General features: G+C 41.6%; 1 protein-coding gene across 3 annotated transcripts in view; it reads right to left on the bottom strand.

Annotated features, from left to right (window-relative positions):
* Window positions 1-1,183: 1,183 nt before the first annotated feature.
* LOC125770162 (insulin-like growth factor 2 mRNA-binding protein 1) overlaps window positions 1,184-22,994 on the bottom strand; it is a 61,259-nt gene continuing 39,448 nt past the window's right edge. For all 3 annotated transcript variants that reach the window (XM_049439509.1, XM_049439508.1, XM_049439507.1), the window contains 4 exons: window positions 13,407-13,577; window positions 12,181-13,318; window positions 11,942-12,091; window positions 1,184-11,621 (listed from right to left, as the gene is read on the bottom strand). In XM_049439509.1, coding sequence (XP_049295466.1) covers window positions 11,415-11,621; window positions 11,942-12,091; window positions 12,181-13,318; window positions 13,407-13,577 — 1,666 coding nt within the window. In that variant the 3' untranslated portion in view covers window positions 1,184-11,414. The remainder of the gene's footprint in view (window positions 11,622-11,941; window positions 12,092-12,180; window positions 13,319-13,406; window positions 13,578-22,994) is intronic.

Genomic DNA, 22,994 nt, shown 5'->3' with positions numbered 1-22,994 from the left:
CATTAGTTTTCGAATTTCATTTTTCCAATCCAGTTTGTTTTATCAAAGTTACACGAACGAAACAAAAAAACTACGACAAGAGCAGTTACGAAGCAAAAAAATAAAATATAAGAAGCAGGGCACATAATATGTTTTATATAAGTGTTTATCTTAAAACATTAAACAATGGATTCTAGCGTGGTTTGCCTTTTTCTTCGTCTGAAAATGAAAACAATATTTGACATTGCATTTTCATTTGCATATTTATGTTTGTATCTACTGTTTTCTAGTTTGTATGCCATTTTTTGCTTTCTATGTAAACCATTGTTAAATTTTCTCTTCTTCACGATTTGGAAAACATATCGATACACTTTTTTTTGTTTCTTTTTTCTCCTTTTTATCATTTATCATTGGTTGTGAAAAGTATGTGTATTTCCGTTTGTTTTTTTTTTATTTCTTTATGATTTTTTTTTTTGGATATTTTTAATCATTTTTACGACCCTAAAATAACGTTTCCTTTTTGATGGAACCGGCGTGTACGAACAAATTAAAGCACTAAATTCAAAACACATGCATTAAAAAGGTAGTACAAGTAGGTAGGTAAGAAAGTGTTTGATAGCAAAAGCAATAAGTGAAAAGTAATTTTCCATACGTAGCAGAATAATGCAACTTTTTTCCTCTTTCATAAGCTTTCACTTTTTTGTGTGTGTGTACGTTTTGTCTTGTATATCCATTGTTTTGCTTTTAAACATTTATTTAGTGTGAGAAATTTATAGCTATCCTTGAATCGTTTTTTTTTGTTTGCATTTTTTCTTACTGTTTCTATTTTTTTTTTGCCTTACTGTTGCATGAAAAACTTAAACCGTTAATGTATAGGTATATGATTTCTGTTGTTGCTTTTCTTTTGTGTAAACGGTTGTTTGCTCTTCTGATTAATTGTAGTTGGTTTTTATGTGTTTACTTTCCGACAAAAATTGTTTAATTTTACCAAATTTTGCATTCTACAATATTTATCAACTAACGCCAGAATACAGATAAAGAGGACATTAGGGGCAACAAACTTTCTCTCTTTCTTTCACAGACACACACTAATGATGAATGCTTTTACTAAAACTTAATCGAAAAATCTCCGCGTCTTCTGCTTTTGAGTGAATTTGTTGTTAAGATTTTTTTTAGTTTTCCATTTTTAATGTTCTGAATTTGAATCATTCACAACAATGTTTTTTTTGTTCTGTAAATCTGGTAATTTTACAGTAAAGTGGGGAGAGGTGTGTACACATATGAGCTTTCATTTTTTTGTTGTTGCCGTAATTTGCGACCATTTTTTTAAACATCGATTTATATTCAATTTTGCATTGTTTGTGTTTTTGTGTGTATTCATCTTTCTTATTGTGAAATTTTATCCTTTTGTGTGTGTGTGTTTTTTGTCGTTTCCATTTGCTTATTTGTTGTACGGTTGTATATTTTACGGGTAGGTATTTTCTTTTACATGCCTAAATAGTTATGTTTCATATGATACTTTTGCACATTCTGGCTGTGTTTCTTCATTTTTCATAGCTTCTTTACGAAAATGGGTATATATTGTTTGTGTTCGTTTTTGTTTGTTTCCGTTTTTACTTTTTCTTTTTATGACTTACAGTGTAGCATTTTTTTCTTCTTCTTCTATATTTCTATCTTCAAAAACAAAACATGAGGTAAACGAGTGTTGCAGTTTTGTTCACATATAGTTTCCATACGCTGTTTCGCTTCTGTTTACTATTACAATTTCCATGTTTTTTTTCATGTTTTTTTATCATTTTGTTTTGTCTTCTTCACTAATCCACTGCTGCTGCTGGGACAAGGTGATCATCTACTTCTTAGTGAGAGAGTGTATTATGTTATTTATATATATTTTTGCTTCCACCTTATTTTGCATCCAAAGTGCGTACTGAGCCGCTACATTTACTACGCCGATTAGGGTTTGTTTGTGGGTGTGTTGGATGGGGTTAGCCTAGAAGTGTTAAGTGCTATTTTAAATGTATCTTGAACGGTTATACAATTATATTAAATGATAAAAGCATTACAAACTACCAATCGTCTGTGCTCGCGTTTGGGGGAAAAAACTAATTTTCCAGTTTATGCATAGAACACGTTTGCAGTGCAGAAGATGATCCATTTTTTTGTCTATTCATGTTTTTCTGTCGCTTGCATTTGTTTTTTTTTTTTTTTGGGGGGTTTTTTTATAATGGTACTTCAATTTAAATGTATCAGCAGATTATAATAGAACGTTCGAAAGATTTCTAAACAAATGGATTACTTTTGTGTACGTTTGTTTGATTTTTTTTGTTGCTTTTTGATAGCTTTTTTCTCGGTTAGTATAACTGTAACACACTCAGCTTTGCAGAAATTTCATGATTGTTTCCATTTACCAACTAACACCATTTTTTTTTAATAGATAAAAATTACGGTTTCGTTTTTCTTCTTCTCTCTTTTCCTTTCTTATTAGTTTTTGCTATTATGCTTTCAGTAAATCGCTGCAAATGTTGGGATGAGAATAATCATACGATTGTTGCAGTTACACAAACTCATAGCCTTAGTCATAATTGCCAATTAAGATTAGTGTTTCTCCATTCACCTATCCGATCACCTTGTCTCAGGGGTTGTGGTTATAATATTTCATTGTGTTTACTTGTTGCTTTTGCTGCCTTTTTTTGCCGCTTATGTGTTTTATTCCATTTCGCATCTTCTTCTATTTTGACGGTTCCAGTAGTTGTGTACTGTGTGTGTGTGTTAGCTTTTCGTTTTTGTTTGCACTTTTATGTTTTATGTTTTCGTTTCGAATTTTTCTTTCTTCCACTTTCTATAATCATTTGTCTCTTCTTATGGTTTTGGCAGTGATACATGCTTGTCCGGGTGATGTTTAATCACCTGTTTGGTTGTTTTTGTTTCGAGGACATTTTTGTTTCTCTCTCTCTCTCTCTCTCTCTCTCTCTCTCTCTCTTTATCTCTCTTTCTTTTTTCTCTTTGTTTTATGTTGATGTTTTTTTTTCATACTTTACTTTTCATTTGCATATTCGAGATCAAGTTCTGTCTTGTGCCGGATCAGAATTCGCTCTATTTTTCTTGTGTGCTGTGAGAGTTGCTGGCTCTAGACGGTTTTCGTTCAACATAAGTTCTGCTGTTCGACTTGCTCAAGACAAGAGTGACTTGTGTGCTTTCTGCTAATTTAGCGTAGTTTCGTGAACTCTTTCTACTTTTTCGTTTTTCACACCAGATTGGTTGCGGATGGATTTGCCTTCCTTTTGTTGTTGTTGTTGTTGTTGTTGTTGAGGTATTCAGATTCAGATGGTCGAAGTTGATTCGTTTGATTCGTTTTGACGCGGAGCCATAAAGTAAAGCAAAAAATTAACAACACTTTTCATGGTTTTAGTGTTCATAAATGTACGTGTGTGGTTTTATGTCTGTGTGTGTGTGTGACTTGTGCGTGATGAGTTATTTTTCCAAGGGGGATTTATTCATCTCCGGATCATGTAGGTGACAAGGCTCAATTATTTGACAATCTGCGCATTCATTAGGAAAAATACACAAAAAGGATTTTCATATCGGAATGATACCGAGCTATCGGTTCGAATGCATCAAAAATCAAAATGTTCATTTGAAGCGTTTCTGTTCTTCGTTCCAATTGAAGGTTGGATGTGGTTGCGTGTGGGCTACATCATTTCATGGGCATGTGTTAGGTTATTTTTTGAAAATAAAAAAAAAAACATACGTTTGAATTATCTCACTTATTAAGATCATAACTCAGATCTTACTGATCCAAAAAAACTGGCCAGAATGTTTCCCCGCTGGGAAGACGTTAAAGCACTCCCGCAGGAAAAAATAAGCGAGAAATAATTGCAGATAAACTTTCTGTTAAACATTAAATTTAACCCAACAAAACAACAAAACACTCTTCCCTGAAACGCTAATGCTTCGTCATATCACAACACTTGGAAATACTAAACACCTCACTGACTTCTGATCTTTCGAAATCCTCCTTCTCTCTCGCTCCTTCTCTCTCTCTCCCTCTCGCTCGTTCTATCTAAAATAAGCCCTTAATCTTACACATACGCTCTTAACTAAGCGAAGCAACCGAACTTTAGCTTGTTGTTCGTTTTGCGCTCACCCCCGGGAAAGACGGTTTTTTGACGTGCACCGGGGAGAGGAAAAGGACATCCGTAACGTACGCGACACCGGAAGGAAGCATTAATATAACGCAGCACCACCGTACGCGTTAACGCATAAAAGTCATTCTTTGGAAGGAGCCCTCTTCACATGCGGACATCTGGCTTCTCGTCTCTAAAAAGTGGCACACTGTCTTCTTCTGTACGATTAAGTGTTAAGGTGTTAAAATAATGCTTACATCACCAACGTTGACGACGCGGATCGCGGAGTTGTTTAGCACGATTTGTCTATCCAACAACAGGAACAGGAACTGCGTTCGTTTTTTTCTTGTTTAACTTCTAGTTTTGAGTAGCGTTGGGATGTCCATGCAACTATTTCAAGCAAAAAGGGGAACGTAGAATGTGAGGTTGCTTTGTTTAGTTTTTGAAAAAAAAAATATTGGGATGCGCGGTGATTCGAGTCTTCTCTTGTACCAAGGGCCTTTGCACTGTTTCCACACAACTAAACGCACTTACGCACTCTTCTCGCACGCAGTGAACACACGCACTAATGCAAATATACACCTTGCTTGTCCCAGTTCACACATCCGTTACGTCCAAACGTGTGTGTACGTGTGTGTGTAGGACCTGTCTTTGCATTACAAATATTCAACGATATTATAGCCTCTAGTATTTTGTAATAAATAGTAAAGTTGTTAGCTAAATATCATCTGCTTCACAATTTCCCGCATATTTTGTTTGTTTGTTTTTTTGTTTACGTTCACCGCAATCACTGTTCAACTCTCATCAACACCACCGGGCGATGGGAAGCGAAAAAACAACACACTACTGCGTACCATTTTGTTTTCTTCTGGTTCTGGCGTTTTCATTTTTCTTCACGCAAATTTCCTTCGCGCTTCCGACTCGGAATCAATACATAATCGAATCTCGCCTCACTTCTCACACTCGTTCACACGCACTCTCACTTTTGTTTCTCGGTTTATAACGATTTCAAACGTTTTGTTTTGTTTTGTTTTTTTAGTTTGTTTTGTGTCCACGCTACAAAGGAACGGGCGCCTCCATTTTTCTTCGCCGTGCTTTTTTTTTCATACAATTTTTTGTTTCTTGTTTTCCTTTCGCACAAATATACACGTGTATATATATATAATATATTTTCAATATAATATATATAATAAAAAAATCTAACAATTGATTTTAGTCACTTTGTCTCTCTTGTGTTACTTGTTTATCCTCGCCTTTTTTTTAATCTTGGGCTGCTACGTTTGTTTACGTTCCATACCGTTTGTATGCGTTCAATCCGTTTACAAACGATTCCAGTACAATTTCATCGCTTACTTTGATACTCGTCCCGAAAGCACTTTTCACATGCACCACATTACATACCGCCTAGTTTTTTTCTTCTTCTTCGTTCTTTTGTTACGTAATCTTTCATCCATTTTAAGTGTGTGCGCACACGTTTTGCGCACGTGTTTCAATTATAAATAGTATTAAAAAAAAACAAACAAACAAACATACAAAACCAACAAACGTCACACGTTGCAGCTTTTAGTTTGTTTCACTCTTTTGGTTTTCTTTTCTCACCGCTTGCTCAGTCCAACAGTACCTTAATGTTTTAATGTCGCCATCTTCAAATGCATCTGTTTTTTCAAATCTTTCTTTTCTCTTCTACGGTTTGTTTTTCTTCTTCATTTTACACGAAACTCTTTTGTTCTACCATTTACTTTTTGCTGTGGTAAACCGCTGCATCACACAAACCACATAACTTCGGTTAAGCTAATAGTATTTTGTGTGTATGTTGTTCTCTCGTTCGCGATACATTTTTTACATGTTTAGTTGTGTGTTTTGCTTGTCGTATTTGCTTTTATTCATTTATCTTTCACTCTTTTACCTTTTTCGTTCGCTCTCTGCTTTGATTCGTGATTTCTTTTTTTAATGTTTTATTTCAGTTGATTTGGAATTGTTTGGGGCCAACCGATGTGAGTGTTGAGTGCTATAGTACGAACACCATGTAGCTGTATCTCCTTTCTACGTGGTTTTGTTACCATCATGTACAGGCAATATTAGTAGTATTAGTTTGTTTCCATCCCAATCGAGGGCAGGGATTACAACTTTACTTATAAAATAAGCGACACACGCTTTTACATGATTTTTCCACGTGAGCTTCTTTGCATGGTTGTTTCGTTTTATTTTTAGAATTCCTGCGCCTAGAGAAGTAGTATGCGTGTGTAATGTTTATCAAAAATGGAGATGTTTTTTTTTGTTTTACTAAGCCCTGCGCCGTTAAAAATTATGCCACTGTCTATATCCAAAATCCAATTTTTGTGACTTGCCGATAGTAGCCAAAAGTAGTTTTGCCATTTTGTGTGTGTGTGTTTCCATAAATGAAGCCCACTGCATTTGTATTCCTCACATGATGTTAGGGAATACGTTCATGTGCGCAATCGAACCGATTTCAATTTTTCTATCGCTAAAAAGAACCCAAACGAAAGTTACGAACATGTGTTCCTAAACTCTCTCGTTCAAATAACGAGCAAAGATCCGGAAAACAATCTAATAATGTAAAGACTTATGTTAAACAAAATACGCCGTAACGAGCTGAAAGCATATCAGCTGCGGCAAACATTATCATTAGTATCCTATTTGTTGCCAGTTTGTTTGTGTTTTTGAAGGAAACGCAACTCGTTTATTCTATTGCCTTGACGTAAAACCTAGTTCGTTATTATACAGTGTGGTATTGATAGTGCATTAATGTCTGCAAAACGGTATACAATAGTGTGGAAGAATCCTTTGTAATCTAACAGTGCTGTTGGCTTTGTGTTGAGGTGTAAATATAATTAGAAACACTATGTATGACATAAAAAAAAAACAAAACATCAGAGCTACAAATGGGAAACAAAACTATTTTGATTATACGTCCCCTACTCATATAAACTCTCCTCAATTTTTCTCTCTTTCTTTTTCTCTTTCCATGTACTAGTACTAGTTACACATAGTTAATATGATTTGTTGCATATTTGCATCTGTTAAAATGGTTTACACCGTTTGAACATGAACAGTTAGCAACCAAACAAACTTTCACCGACAGGAAAGAGAGAGAGAGAGAAAGATAGAAAGGGCGAGTATTAGAGCAAGAAATAAACAGTTTACTAGTACACAAAATGGTGAAATCAACAGCATGAATAAGGCTACAGGGAATAAAAAGGGGGGACAACAGTTTCAACAAGTTTACGTTCTATTCCGTACGCACTTACGTACACTTACGTATCAACAATAAGTTAAGCAAACAAGATGGCGCAGTACCGGCCTCACGCAGCACGGTATGCGAAAACATTGACGCACACACACACACGCACTGGCTATGCGTACAGTACCTTCTAACACAAGTCTTTGCTGCTGTAACATTCTTTAACATTAGCACATAGTTATGTAGTTTTTTTACATTTCTTAAAAAGAATGCACCGATCGCCTGATCGTATGGAAAGGGTGTAGCGATCCTACCGACATACGATCGCAGACCGTGTGGCAATATGTGCGCACTGTTCGCTTGAGGTAAGAGGTCAAATTCGTTGCATTCCTTGTATCGTCTTTCTAACCGCGCTAACCACATTATTTTGGCCACCCCCGGGTTTTTGGTACTTGGGACAGCGACACCATCAAATCCAAGGATGGACTCTGTAGGTAGTAGTGCACTCGTCGCCGATTCAATTATCTTGATACATCAACGAAAAAGGGGAAGAAAGGGGAAGCGGTTGTTACTGCATGTTTGCGCATTTTTGCGCGCGCCTGTCCACCACATAATGCACTTTATCGTGAGGTATTGGGTTTCTCCTGTCGTTCCAACGTGTTACTACATTCTGTTCGCTCCTATAGACGTCCTGGCGTACTGATATGACAGTTTTACAGTAGTGTTCGCGGGCGTACCCTAACACTACACTACCCATAAGCGGATGGGATCGGGTAGCTCGTAGGCTATAAAGCGGATGATTCACATACAGCCGCAATTTCATCGTCGCGTTTCCCTATCCGACGCGCTCACACTCACACACATACACATCTTCCCTAACTCTCGCTAACGTCCACGATTTTTTGTTTTCTCGTAATAAATAGTTAATAAGGCATGCCCGTTACATTCAGTTTGCTGGTGCTCACAACAATCTCACCAATCAATGCTGCCGCGTCTGCTGTTTTTTTTTTAGCAGCTTCGTTCACATTGGCCTCGATTGTTGCTGGATCACCCTGCATCCCTGCGCTAGTGTATCATCCTACTCATCTCTTAAAAGGGCCATACAACGTCCTACCTATTCTACAGTTTAATTCGCGAAAGGGCGCTTGTGTCGTTCGTCCTTCTGATGGCAACGTAATTGCAAACCATCACCTACCGTGATGCTTTCTCGTTTTGTGACAGCAGAAGAAGGAAAAAAAAACCCCCGGCACCACAAGAATTACAGTGCCCTTTTCCACATTGATGGCAAACAGCCTGACAGTTGCAAATGGCGTGGCAAATTCTACACCTTAAAGAACACGCGTCCACCACTGGTGCACTGTCGCACCGCCATTGAGGTAGAAACAATCGAGTTCGCTTTCCCCTTTATGCAGACCTGTGCCCATCTGTCTCATTGGTATTCAGCAAAACAACACCTCACCATCATCGTTTTATCCGATAGTCTTTGGTCAACCACCTACTCGAAAGGGCAGCTCTTAGCATATTCGATGCAGCTGCGGCAACAGGTCCCTTTACTTGTTTGCTGCATTTAGGCTGCTGATTTCTGACACAATCGAGTGCATCCTTATTAACCAGGGTAGGTGACAAGCAGTTGGAAAGATAGTTCAACAGCTGGGAAGAAGCTGTTCTTCCTTCCTATTGCTGCTGCTTTTTCTTCCACTTCCCCGGGCAAGGCCGGGGAGAGGGGGCAGTGGCACGGCTGATTGCGGCTGCTTGCAAAAAAACAAACCCCAAGAGTTCTGACTACAGCAGAAACTCTGTAAAAACACCAGGACCGCTGTCGATCGTCTCGACCATTAGACAAAAAACAAAAGCGTACCTCTCTTCTCGGTCTGGCTGCGTGGCCTAGCACACTAGCCTGTTAATACTCTTCGTCGCTTTTGTACCATAACTACTACTACTGCATCCTAGTTTTGCTTCTCTCTGCACGATACCATTTTACATTTGACACGCATTCATCCGTCTCGATCATATTGGTTTATCGCATACACACGCGCACACAACAGTGCTGCTCTTACATCTTTCGTACATACACACGGTCTTAAAAACGACTCTATCTCCCTGTCTAAGATGAACAAAAAAAAAAAAACATTACACACTAAAGTTTTAAATCTCTCATTGCGCGATCGTTTAAGACAAGACAAAAACCTATCCCCATCGACACTTATACAATACAATCCACATCCCGTTCCTATCGCGTTATCCTATTCAACACGTCCTACTACAAACACTCTGCTGCGCTCCTCAATAGTTGGCATGAACTCAAGTTCCTATCATCAACTGAATAAATTAGCAAAAAAAAAAAACACGCACGTTTTCAACAAGCTTAAACATAGTGTACCTTAACTGTATTGGCTGTTTTTTGTTTTCTTTCCCGATTCGAACCATTTGTTAATGATGGTAGTACACTCCATTAGGGAACATTTAGTGGATTTGGATGGTATGGTTTCCGCTTCGTTTTAGCTTGCAAAACAAACTGCAGTTTAGAAATCATTTGTCACATCTAATGCCCGCAACAATAACGCCGATGTCCGCGGGGTGTTGTCTGCTACAATCCGATATGCTAAAAGAAATTTTGTTTCGTTTTCACTGCATCACTTTTTCTCGCCAAAGATTTAACATTCGCGCGGGAAAAAGTGGGAATGTTCTGATGGTGATTGCATTTCTTAATGCTTCGGTTTGCAAACGGATTGATTTCCACATTGCATTGTTTCACACCTGTCCTGACCCTTTTTGCACCCCGTACGGTGTGTGGCTGTGTTTTTCGGTTTAGTTGATCGGGTTTCTCTTGCTGCCTTTCTATATGCTTAGACTATATAATTTTATCGATCCCGTGAGAAAGCCGGATTTGTTGAAAGATGTTTGCTTCTTTACAATCTGCGTTCACTTCACACTCGAGCGAAATTTAGGATATAACAGCATCTTTTCTTCTCCCTTCATAACTCTTCTCGTGTTATGGATCTGGAGGATGGTTTCTCTTACAATCTATTTCTTCATATGACTTATTACATACAATTTATAATGTTTTGCTTGTTGTTGAACATTTCCATATTACTTGTGTGTTTTTTTTTCTTCTTCTTTTGCAGACGATCGGGAATCTACACTCTTTCACTCTCTTTTTCTCGCTATCTCTCTCTCTCTCTCTCTCTCTCTCTCTCTTTCACCGTGCTGTGGAGGCAGGATGATTTTGGTTTGGCTATTCTTCCACAGACAGAACAGAACCCGTGCGCTCTGTTTCATATGCATCTGTTACAATGTACTGTTTGCTGAGGGTGGAATTTGCTGAATTATTAGGCTGACGTTGACGCGGTTGCTACTGGGCGGAATCTAAGACTTAGATTGGTTGGCTATTTTGATTATGGTTTTCTGTAGTTGATCGATTGAAAGAGAAACGACATCGCCGGAAGCAGCGGATTGTGCATGGTCCTGTGTCCAAAGACTACTACAAACATTCCATTGGACACAGCATGGCTGCACGTTCCACAACTCCCAGCATTTCTCTTCAGTTTAATGAGGCTAATGGTGATACCCTTGGGGAATCGCGGTCACCTCGGCTTTGACTATTGCATAAAGGGTGCGTGTATTGAACAAGGAACAGACAAAATAGAGTAATAGAGTAAATATAACAACATTTCTAATGCTAATATATGGAAAAAGGTGAAACGTTCGATCACGGCGTTGGAGGACGCTTGTTGCCCACGCTAACCGCTTTCTCTCTCTCTCTCTCTCGCTTTCTCTGAATATGTTACGCGAACTAGGAAAGATGTTCCCGCTGTTGGCGTTTTGCTCGGGCTATTGCATGTTCTACTATTGGTGATGTATTTGGCGTTATGAGTTGTATTTATCCTCCTTCCTTTAGGATTCGCGACCCGTTACGGTACGCTCGGTTACGGGCAACACCGCATGCCATCACTTGTGTATCTTCTTTTCCCGTACGGCGCATCTGCTGACCGCAGTGCACACTGATGTTGATGGTGGTTGTGGTGGTGTGCTACTATTGCTGTTTTTGTCGCTGGTTACTACTGCCTTCACTCCCGATCTTTGTCTACCGGCGCAGGACGACATTTTGATTACGCATTTGTACTGGACGACTGTTGCTGGGGAGGTGTCGTACTGGCGCTGACGGTAGCAGTAGTGCCGGTGGCCGCAGTAGCACCAGCAGCAGGTGAGGCTGCCCCTCCCGTCGTTTGATCCTTCGACTTCTGCGACGATTGTCGCTTGGTGACCGGGGGCGGATTCGTGGCAAGCATCATCGTACGAATACGTCGCTGTGCCGACTGTGGTAAGAACGAAGTTGATGTATGTTAGGTATGCACCGATCATTTGAAAATAAGTTATTTCAGGAGATTTATAGACAATCTTTAGATGAACAAACGCGAGCTACTATTGAAACAAACACAGCAGATTATGCTAATACTATTGCAGCAGATGATAACACAATCGTGGCACATGATAGTACAATGACGTTAAATCACGCCATTCGTACGGTGATGAAATCTATTTTCTATGTTTGTTTGAATAGTTGCCCGAGTTTAGCTTATTAGTACTGTTAATGGAGACGGCATTATAGATTGAATATTGTTAATTGAACACTTACCTGCACACTGAAGAAGGGACCGATGATGTGTACTGTCGTTTCTTCGTCCACAGGTGCACTGGCGGTATGTTCGGGCAGCTTAATTATGCTGCCCGTGACACGCTGCAGCTCTCGTACATTTTGTCCTCCCTTGCCAATAATTCTTCCCACCTGCGTAATGAAAACAATCGAACAGTTTTGGTAAGGACATCGGTTTCGTAACGGATCGAGTGAAGTTTCTTCACAAACTCCCCACTTACTTGTGCACTTGGTACAAAAATTTCCACCGTTAATCTAACATCGTCCGTACCGGACACGAAGCCCTCCTCGCGCATCTTCTCGAAGATCAGGTATTGCGCTTTCCACTGGGCCTCCGGTGTGCCGATAATGGTAACTTTACGCTCCGTTTGCTGTTCCTGAGGTTTGTCTGCCTCGAGCGGGGCGATCTTCACGGAAGCACCCGAAAACCGGATGATGTTTCGGATGTGTAGCCCCTTGGTGCCGATGATTGCACCGACCGCATTGTTTGGGATGTAGAGGTAGGTAGTCTCTTGGACCTCGCTCGAGCCCGGTGGCACTCCTGCCGGTCCACCAGCCGGTGGCTGATACATCGGGAAGTTCGAGCCCGGATACATGCCGGCACCGCTACCACCGCTTGCCGTCGCCCCACCCGTGCGTCCGGTGAAGCCCATTCCATTGCCGGCCGTTGACATCATCGCCATCGGGTGCAGTCCCGGGAACATGATGCTCTGCGGTGCCAGTGCCTGCAGATCATTCTCGTAGCTTTGGCGCAGCTTGGCACTGATCTGGCTTTCACCCTTGGACATATTTTCAATCGTACCCTTGACGGTAATGATACGCTCCAGATTGAAGCTGCTAATGTCGTTGATCGAACTGACCGTGATCTTTGTGTCCGTGTCCTGCATTATCCGCTTGATCGTGTTCCCACTCTTGCCGATTATGCGACCGATCAGATTGTTGTGTGCCAAGATCTTGAGGCAAATTTCACCCTTGTTCGTACTGTTGGCTTCCTGTTGCATCACTTCCAGGATCTTCTTGCATGCCATCGTACAGTTTTCCGGATTACCGTAAATTGTGATCGCCTTCTCGACCGAACCAACGTTGTCTTTCCGGTGCACGTCAACGCGCGCCCGACTCTGCTGGGTAATGTGCCGGATCGTACTACCCTGCCGGCCAATGATCGCCCCCACCATCTCGCTCTGCACCAGCACACGCAGCGGAAAATCGGTCTGGCGACCGGGACCACCTCCACCCGGCATGCCTGCACCGTACTGCGATCGGTTACGCTGTGCCCTACGCGCCTGTTTGTTCGCCTCCGATAGCTCTACGAGCAACTTCGAACCGTCAAAATCGACACCGTTTAGTCCCGAAACCGCCCTGGAAGTAGACGAAATTATGAAGAGCAAAACCATTCGTTAGTCAACGGGGGAAATAGTTACAAAGCTTTGGTTCACGGTACACTTACCTCTGTGCTTGATCGTGATTCTCGAAGGTGATATGGACGGTCTGCGTGTTAGGATCTTTGCTAGTACCTGCCTCACAGTGCTCCACCTTGCCGTATGGCTTCAGCAACGGTTCGATATCGTCAAACTTGGCGTGTTGTGGAATACCACTGATGACGATTTTGGCCGTTGTACTGTAATGAATAAGCAACGAAACAACAAACGCATAATATTAGTTTCCACGTAACATTCATTGCGCTTCACAGCTTCACTAACTCTTTACAAATGTGACATCTGTGTCTGCTCGCTGGATCCGTCTACATTACACTAACGCTAACGCCGATCTTTGACGAACAAAATACAAATGACGTCGGGTTTCCGGCCAAGCCCGGAAGTAAACCCTCCACACACGCTGTCACACAGAGTAAAAAAGACCGACCGCTAACGAACGCGAATGTGCAGCGATTGTAGTAATTGTAGTGGCCCACACTCTTGGCAAAACATGTGAGCAGCGACATAGTCCCTCTTCCTCTCTCTCTCTATCGCTCTCTCTCTATCTCTCTCGCTCGCTTACAGTTAACGCTGGAAAGAAAACGTTAGGGGAGGTCGCGAAGCATCACTATAGGCCGTAGAAAACTTTGTGCAGAAAGATGAGCCTGTTTTTGCTCTTTCACCATTATGCGCAAGATTATTGTGGGGTCTCTTCAAGAGTTCCTGCCTCCTACCAAGATTTTTTTACACACACACACACATACATAGATTCAGATCCCAGGCAGCCAGACATATACATGACATCCGTTATAGCCGAGCATAGTAACGGTCCATGACTCCCTTTGTAGATTCCATTCCCTTTCGCGTCTAGCTCCCTCACCGTCAACAGATAGAGAGATTCCTCGAGTGGTATATGCGAATTCTTCAAAATCAACAACTCTACGTGGTACCCGAAGATCCGAAGCATATTTGTGCAAATGGAGAGAAGAAACCCAACACTTAACAGATTTGCGCAACATGGATATAGACGACGAAGAATAGCTGCTGGTTACCAGCGGCAGGCTCGAGGGTGCCGCCGACTTTATGAATTGACTTTTGAAACTCGCGCACCGATTAACATGTGTGGTGCACGTCCCGATCGCGGATGCTGTGATGATGTTGCCCCGACCGATGACGGAAGATGAAGAAGTAGTAGAAGGCCCCTCCATTCATGGGTACGCTTCGCCGTTTCATTCATCCCGCAGGACGCGCAAAGTGAGAGGTTAGCATGATAAGGTTTTGCGCGGTCCGAGAGTATGGGTACCGCCGTAATCGTAAAGCGGGAGACGAAACAAGTCATGAAGAAGAAAGCATAAAATCCAACGTACGGCAAACCTTGGCTGCTCTTGGGCTGGCGTGGTTTTGGGACTGGTTGGCTGGTTGAACTCTGCTCTGGAACTCACCAATGAAGAACCAATGCCGCAGGGAGGCAATTTCGAAACGATCAGCATTCCAACGCTGAACGCATAACGGGTTTATACAAAAGCGTGTGGTTCGATTTGATCGACTAATGAAACGGGTTTTCGAACTCTGTTACCAATGTGGCGTGCATTTTCATCAGAAGATCCATACATAATGCAGAGTTCTGGGATTCACAGCGAAGACACCTTTAAGAGCGTCATGTTGTGAAAATTGGATCAAGTTTCATCTCAAAGAGCAACCTTTTCAAATTTGATGGAATGAAACTTTTTAAAGCGCTTCAACGGTTATCGTTTATTTATTTGAAGAAGACCCAATGTTTGTTATAGTAAAATGCTATGAATTTAATTTAAACCCAAACTGATATCATTAGGTTCTCAATTTCTCAGTTGATGCCATCTGGTTTTTCGGCAAATCGTTTCAACTTGTAAACCAGTTTCTTCCGAGAATGAAATATTTTTGTACCAAATAGCTTGATACACGTAGATCCTAATAATCTTCATGAAAACATAGACATTCCCAAACATTTACAAGAGAACTAGAACGGAACAATTTTCCAGCAAACCGAAGTCGCTGCTTCATACACTTACGCCAAAAAAAAAATGCAAAACTTTGCGTTAATGAAGAACAGCAGTAAACGTTCGTCGAAAGGTTCGTGAAAAGTCCACTAGAAGCGCTGGCCGCTTATTACGCGTACGATTCATGACCGTGGAAATGTTTCAAAAAATAAACAAAGCAAAGGAACGACCGAAAGTGAATGAACTGTGCGTTGCTGGTTCTCTCTTTCCGGGCGACAAATGGTTGTGAGAGACGCAGCCGCACGTAGTGAGACACAGAGAATCATTTATGCTTTCCACATTCCCTCCCGCCACCCACATCCCTAGCCAACTTTCTTTATTATTCGATCTCTCTCTCTTTGTCTCTCTCTCGCTCTCTCTCTCTCTCTCTCTCTCTCTCTTTGTTCTTTCCTCCACTGATGCCTTTCTTGAGTTGCCACTTTTCACACCCCTTTGGCCCGTCTACGCATGGCGTCTTTTTTGCTTTTTCAATGCTCTACGCCTCAGGTCGAAAAGATGAGACGTATGCGCATGTTGGAGCGTTGTCTGCATGTTTGCGCATTGGCTGTTGATGTCATTTCACCGCACTTTCCCCAGCTTCTGTTCGGCGTGCTACTTCTACCGGCAAAACCCGGCCTTGCTAGAACAGTCAACCTTTTACTGGTGCTTCGTCGTATTGTATCTCACGATTCGATCTCGCTTTATATGACTTCGTCGGGGGCCGAAAGAGCTCCTTCTTGCAGTACGTGAAATTCCACACCGTGCCGTCTCGCACGATCAGTCTTTCCATTGCCACAGAATAAGGCCCAGCAAACCTCCCATGTTGTGATCGTGTGTGCCAAAGAAGAAGCCGATCGCTTCTTTCGATACTGGTCCACGAAGACAACCGCCACAAAGCGCATTCCGCGAGCGTCACTAGAAGCAGACACGCAAGCAACTCTCCGAAGCCGTAAGCGGATCCACCAAGAATCCAAGATCTTCTCTTCGATCTTCGTTACCGCTGGATGCCCTGAAAAGGGTTTTTACAAAAAAAAAAAAAATATCTCTGCTGCTTCTTCGGCCGAGGTCACGACGATGGTATGTGCCGGCTTTTGCAGCATAGCTCACAACTCCGCCAGCAAGATACCCTTTCTCTCACATACGCTGCTTTATTTTCACTTATTTACCGTTGTCAGTTCAAAGAAGTTCACATTCGCATTCTCCCCATCTTCGTTTGCAGAAGTAATGGACTTTCTTTTCTACTTTCTGCATAGCACTATGTTTAATTATTCACGCTTTAAAGAGCTGCATCCAGTACATACGCTGTGTACACACGGTACCACATTCTTCGGTACTTATTGGATACACCATTCTACCGAACAAACCGGAAGCAAGGCGCGCATTAATTGCATAAACAAATACATTACAAGTTGTACAATGCACTGCATTCCTACACGAATTCCAAGAACTATTCTGTTCTGCCAATATTAGCAATCGTTGATCGAGGAGCGAGTACATTCCATTCTGGTGGCATTTCCGATGTGTCAGCACTAGCCAGACTTAAGCGTTGAATCATCGTGCAGATTTACTCAGCAACTTGTATTCGTACTGATGTAGATTATCATCCCTGTATTCTCTAAATTCTGCTTATATGAATCTTCGCTGACAGCTGTTGCGTCGTCAGCATCATGAAATTCCTCAGCAAAAAAAAAGTAAGTTACCATGATTAATAGTATTCCTATGTGTAGTATTACCGACTAACCCGTAGTTACATTTCCATGTGACTAACCAAATGGAAACACGCCCCATTATTTGTGATGCTTTCCTCCCACCTTGCAGCAAAACGTGGACAGAGGAATTCAGCCATTACTCATCCGGTAGAGGCTTACGTCACATATCAATATCATACGTCACAGATCAATACAAGGAACTTCCGCTTTCTAAATTTGTATCGCATAATCACTCTTCGCCGGAATTGCGTTACCGCACGTTACTTTTGCAACAGTCACGTGTCATTGAAATGCGGTCCATGGAGGCGTGCTCCATGTCCGTTCCGTTCACAGAATACGCTGCAATAAAAATCGCAGCCAGCCATTAACATTCACAGCCCGCCAAATTGTTCTTCTAAGAGCAATGTACACTCAATCGTATTGGGGACTCGATCGTCTACGGCGATAGACGCAATCCTGCTTGTAACAACCATGACTAAAATATGCGAGAAACCGTTACATTTGCCAAGACACGGCGGCAACCACAAACGAATGCCAGCGCAAACCTTCTGCTGATCGTGGATTGGGTTTGGGGTTTATTTTCAGTTACTTCTGATCCTGGACGAGACGCGCTACGGAAACCCGATGTTGCTGTAGGATGATGCTGCGAAACGAAGAAAGACAACAAACCGACTGATAACGTTGGGTCCACGTTCCGAAGACCGCACGACCTGTTTACTGAAGAAAGTTTTTTTTCGCTTAGCTTCACGTTTCAGGATAGAACTGTGGGAACTGCCGTGTCCCTGAAGTGTCTAGCTGACACGCGTAATCCCCATTAGCCTACAATGCTTCAACCATCTACACAGCGAGACCTTATTCCAGAAGACATGTTCCCGGTCATCCCTTTCTACATCAGCACGTTTACGTCTATCAGGTTTTACACACGTGTACAGGATTGCACCCTGGGGTGCACTTAAGGTGGAGACAGTCAACATCCAAAGATGCATTTTGATGGCCCACCACCAGACGGACCAACAAAAAAAAACCCCCCGAGGTAAATCTTGCCAACGATCGGACGGTTGGATTTTGAAATGCAATGCAACACACGGATCAAGCGTGTTCAGGCGAGGCCTCTGAAGGAAGGCCAACTTCTGGCTCGTCAGTTTGCGGAATGTGGCTATGTCCTCGGTAAGTCGTCAGCGTTATCCCGGAGCTGACATACGCTGGTGTGGAATGCGCAAACATCGACGCCCGCAAACGGTGTCACCACAAACGGGAACACCACCCAGCCTTGGTTCTTCCTCCAGAAACATGTCCACGGGTGGCAGGATAGGGAAGAATGCAAGGAGAGAGAGAGAGATAGAGAGAGAAAGATAGAAAGAGGAAGAGGGAAGGAAGTTGGAAAGTGAAGCCTTTACGAGGTGTCTTTCGGGCAAAAGACGAATTGTCTTGAGATGGTGTTTTGCTCATTTCCAATTCAAAAGCCTCATTCCGTAGCCAGATCGCAGAGCTCGCCATGGTGGAAACGTTTTTCAAGCAAAACATTGCCTTTACGTAGAATGTATGACCGAATACTGTTTTATGCTTAACTGGCTGTATTGCTATGTCTAAATTATTACGTTTTGTAAAATTATGCACATGTGTAGATTAGCCAAATAGGACTTTGAAAGATACAGCGCCTCCCCTATATGGAGCCTAATATTAAGACCTAGTGCCGCCCACTGAAACAGAGTGATGGATTGTGCGGTGATTTTATTATTTGTTAGACAGCGCTTATCAAACTTCAAATCCCTACTTACGCGTTGAAATTTTATGATGAATGTGATCTTTAGTGAAACTCATTACGTTTACCTTTTTTTTCAAAGGAAAAAAAAATAAAATATTAGTTGCTCAGTATCTCAGTAACTGCAATAAAGCAATTGCAATATGTTTTGTGTTTTGTAAAAGCATATTCACCAAACAATTCCACACAGCAATAGAGTATACATGCAAATGCAAACAGTAGCGGTATTGCATTTCCGCCATTCATTCCTGTGTTGTGTGAAATAACAATGCACCACCCCCCGTTCGCCACCCGCATTGTTCCAGCTTTAAACTGGCCAAAAGCAACAACAAAAATAAATGTATCCATTACAATGTTGTCATCGCTGCATCAACTTTCGTTCCCGCGACGATCGCGCCCGCTTGCTCGTGTCATGCGCATTACGGGTTCGTGCAATAGCATTTCCTGGACACGAAAATAAACCGCGCTTTCTATTAGCATAAGGCACAGTTGACATCAGTCAAATGCAAGCGGTGGCATGAATCCCGGGGGAAGCAAATCGCAATCTCCCCAAGGGCCATGACGTTTGTCGATCATGTCGTCAAATAGGATCAATGGTGACCTCATTTACTCTCCTGCTGTCAACGTAAACATACATCCGTCTGCGTTTGCTGTTAGTTTATGTTTTTTTTTTGTAAGAAAATGGTTAAAAAATACAAAACAAGAAGAAACCCGCATTGACAAACATTGTAACGGCAAAATGCATTGTTGCACTGGAACAGGCTCTCCTCCTTGTGTCCACTTCTGTGTATATAAAATACTGAGCTGCAACAAAGTGCTGAGCAATGTGCATTCATCGTTCATCCGCCTCGGTACGGTATGCGTGTGTGTGTGTGTGTGGTCGCGGATAGCGATCGCGTTGCAATATTTCAGCTTGTGCAAAATGCAATCTTTTGCTGATGTGTTCCTGGAGACCTCAATGTAACTCGAATACCAGCGTAAATTGCATATTGTTTCACATATCGTTTGTACAACGTATTCTGGAATCATATACTAAAGTTTGTATCGATTCACGAACTTTAGCTATCAAAACTTACACACAATCTGTTGTAAGTGATCTCGCGCGGTTAAGTAGCTCAAGTTGTCAAACTGTCAAAATAAGTTCTTTGGAAGAATAGAGGTACTGTTCATATTTTTCATTTTGCAAATCAATATCCAAGCTCCAAAGCGCATCATAAAGTGGCTCCATTTCCTTTCCAAACGCAACCAACGGACATAACAGAATTAAAATAAATCGCTCCCATCGCGATGCGGCGGTCGCCTCAAGCTATTCCCATGAGTTGATCTTGTTTTTTTTTGTTTTTGGTTTTGTATTACACTTTACTACGTTCAAAAACAGGATCTCTAAAAGATGCACACTTTGGAATGCAGTTCGGGCCAGAATGCAATAAACAATCTTACCACGATGTCTGCGTGTTAAGTGTGTTCGTTGAGCGCTAAAATAGCAGGTTCTCTGTTTCCAATAAAAAAAAACATCCCTTCCGTTAACATGCTTCTTCACTCCTTCCGAGCGAGGTGGTGGAGCTACTTATGCAGGCCGGGCGATGAAACATTCGTTAGAATTGTATATGTGAGATTCAGCTCCTTAAACGAGCACATAAAGTCAGTGCATTTGAAAGGTTTTTTTTTTAACGCAGAACGTTCACCCTTGTCAGAACGATCGCGCCAGCAGACGATGGTGCAGCGGGTATAAACTCCTGTCCAAAGCCGAACCACCCGAGTTTTGAAGATTGTCCATTCGAATGGTTCCGTGCATCTGTGTGTGCTGGAATTAATGCCACTTAATAATCTGACGCAAGTCGCATACAGACAGACGGACCTCTTCCACTGGGTTTGAGATGATTTCTGTCAGAGCTGTAGAGCGTCATGCATCGTGCATCACGCATTCGACGGTGGCCAATCATTTCACTTTGGCTGAGATGCAACACGCATTGGAAGACGGCCAAACGGGTATTTTGGGATTTTCGGTTACGTTTTTTGAAGGTGCACCGCTGCGGAGCAGGAAATAGAAACCGACAGATCGGACTACTATTAAACGCTAAGCTCACTGCGGCTTCAAACCAAGGGCTATCGCTCTTTCTGTGCATTTCTCTCTCTCTCTTCTCTTTTTCCCTCTGCTTCTACACTCCTGTATGTTTCATTCAGTAACAGAAAGCAGCAGCATAAGCCAACATGTTCATGCCTTAACTCAATCCAACTTCCCATATTTTTATGAATGAAACCATAATCTTCCAAACCATCCACCATGTCCTCCACTGTTCCCGTTCCTCTGTAATACGATCTCTCCCTCTCGCATCGATTTTCTAACATCTTGCATCTTTTCACATCCACTCTCTAATACCTCTGATGTAAGCTTGAACACGCGCAGATGTGGCTGCTTGCGTCCCACTTTAGTTGTGTGCTGCGACTCAACAGTGCCGGCTACTCCGGAAATTGTAGAAATTGTTACATTATTGATAACAAATGTTTACTTTTCCTGCTTTATACATTCTCCACCAACACCGAAAGGTTTTGCTGCTTTTCTTTTCTATTCTACGCGATCTTCAATACGTAGATTCTCTCTCCTGGTTCGATTTGTTGTGCGCACTGTAAGAACCCATCAACAAGGTAGCTCTATATTAGAAGCTGATATGAGTAGCACTTATTGCGCCAGAACTGAATGAAACCATGCAATGCTGCGGGGCTGATGAAAGTACACGCGGTAAAGGAATGGGTCATTCCCAAGTTATTCTTCAACAATATCTGGCCGATATTTTTGATGGATTATCGATGTTTAGTGTTGTAAAAAAAAGCTATTTAAGAGCAACATTTTGCAATATGCTTAATAATCTGATTGCACCTAATTATTTACACTGAATTCAATATAACCATTCATTCCAGACTTTTGTTTCATACCTTCGATAACGAAGAATAAATTTCGCGAAATAAAATACAGCGACACTCTGTGTAACTCAGACTATCCAGCTCTCGTCGAGTTCCGTTCCGAGCTCCGTCGAGCTCGGATAAACGGTGTTCCACTGTACTACTGAAACCCTAATCAAAGCTGATGTCTAGACTTTGGCCCATCAAAACCGGTAGAAGATTACAAGGGCTTGTTCGGTTTGATAAGCGGTAATATAGGAAACAATTTGAAGACTTTTGTGTAAGGGCTCTTGAAACTGATCGGTGTTTAAGCTAAATTGTATTTGAAATCGTTATATGCCTTCGGTACAGGGCAGGGAGCAATCTACCCCTACCAAGGAGCTATCGGTACCGCTGCCTCTATCGTAAGGAAGGCGTCACCTTTTTGGCGCCACTAGCTTCATGCGACTTTCACAGAGCACGTCAGAGTTATGTTTACAATTGTACAAATTCGCACTAATGATAACGGGTGCCCCAAGCAAAAAGAAGGTGCAGCTGTCGGCTGTTTCTTCTTCTAATCTATATAGACGATTATACACGTTGTATATAACTTTACAGCTGAACAAACAGTCGCCTGTTTAGCTTATTAAACGACAGTTTGTGCTCGCTACTAAGCATCTTCCATTGGGTGAAGCTTCCCAGGGTGAAATGATGCATTTTTGGCCGGATTTTGACTCCCGTTTGAAGATTGCTTACCTGAAAGGAGAAGAAGAGGAAAACAAATGCATTAGATAAATATAATCATAGGTACGATAAGGTATGGGACCATATTATGCAATGATATTAGGGTTAGATTTCTAACCCTTGTAGACCGGAGCCTTCGAGACGTACAGTGTTCTAGCTGCTCGTATAATATACATGATATTTGTTTTATACGGCTATAGATGAATCAAGGTGAAGATCGTCAGCTAATTCAAAACCAAAAACGTCAATAGATTGTCATTTATTCGAGAGATTTTTAATCGGGTGTTGGATTATCCGTGCTGCTTAGAAATGACAATTCCAAACATTATTTGACACATAAACCGGTGACGAAAAACAATAAAAATTTTAGTTGTCAATGATGTAATAAGATAATATTTATTTTAAAAACTGCAGATTTCTTCTGCACATATCTTAAGGTATAATTATTTAACATATCTTAAGGTATAATCAAATCTGGTGTAATATTATGCACTGTACTATTTTCTGTAG

The sequence above is a fragment of the Anopheles funestus genome, chromosome 3RL (assembly GCF_943734845.2).
Source record: "Anopheles funestus chromosome 3RL, idAnoFuneDA-416_04, whole genome shotgun sequence".
In the NCBI taxonomy this organism is placed as follows: Eukaryota; Metazoa; Arthropoda; class Insecta; order Diptera; family Culicidae; genus Anopheles; species Anopheles funestus.
Note: the sequence above shows the minus strand (reverse complement) of the source record. Positions and strands in the feature narration are given on the sequence as shown.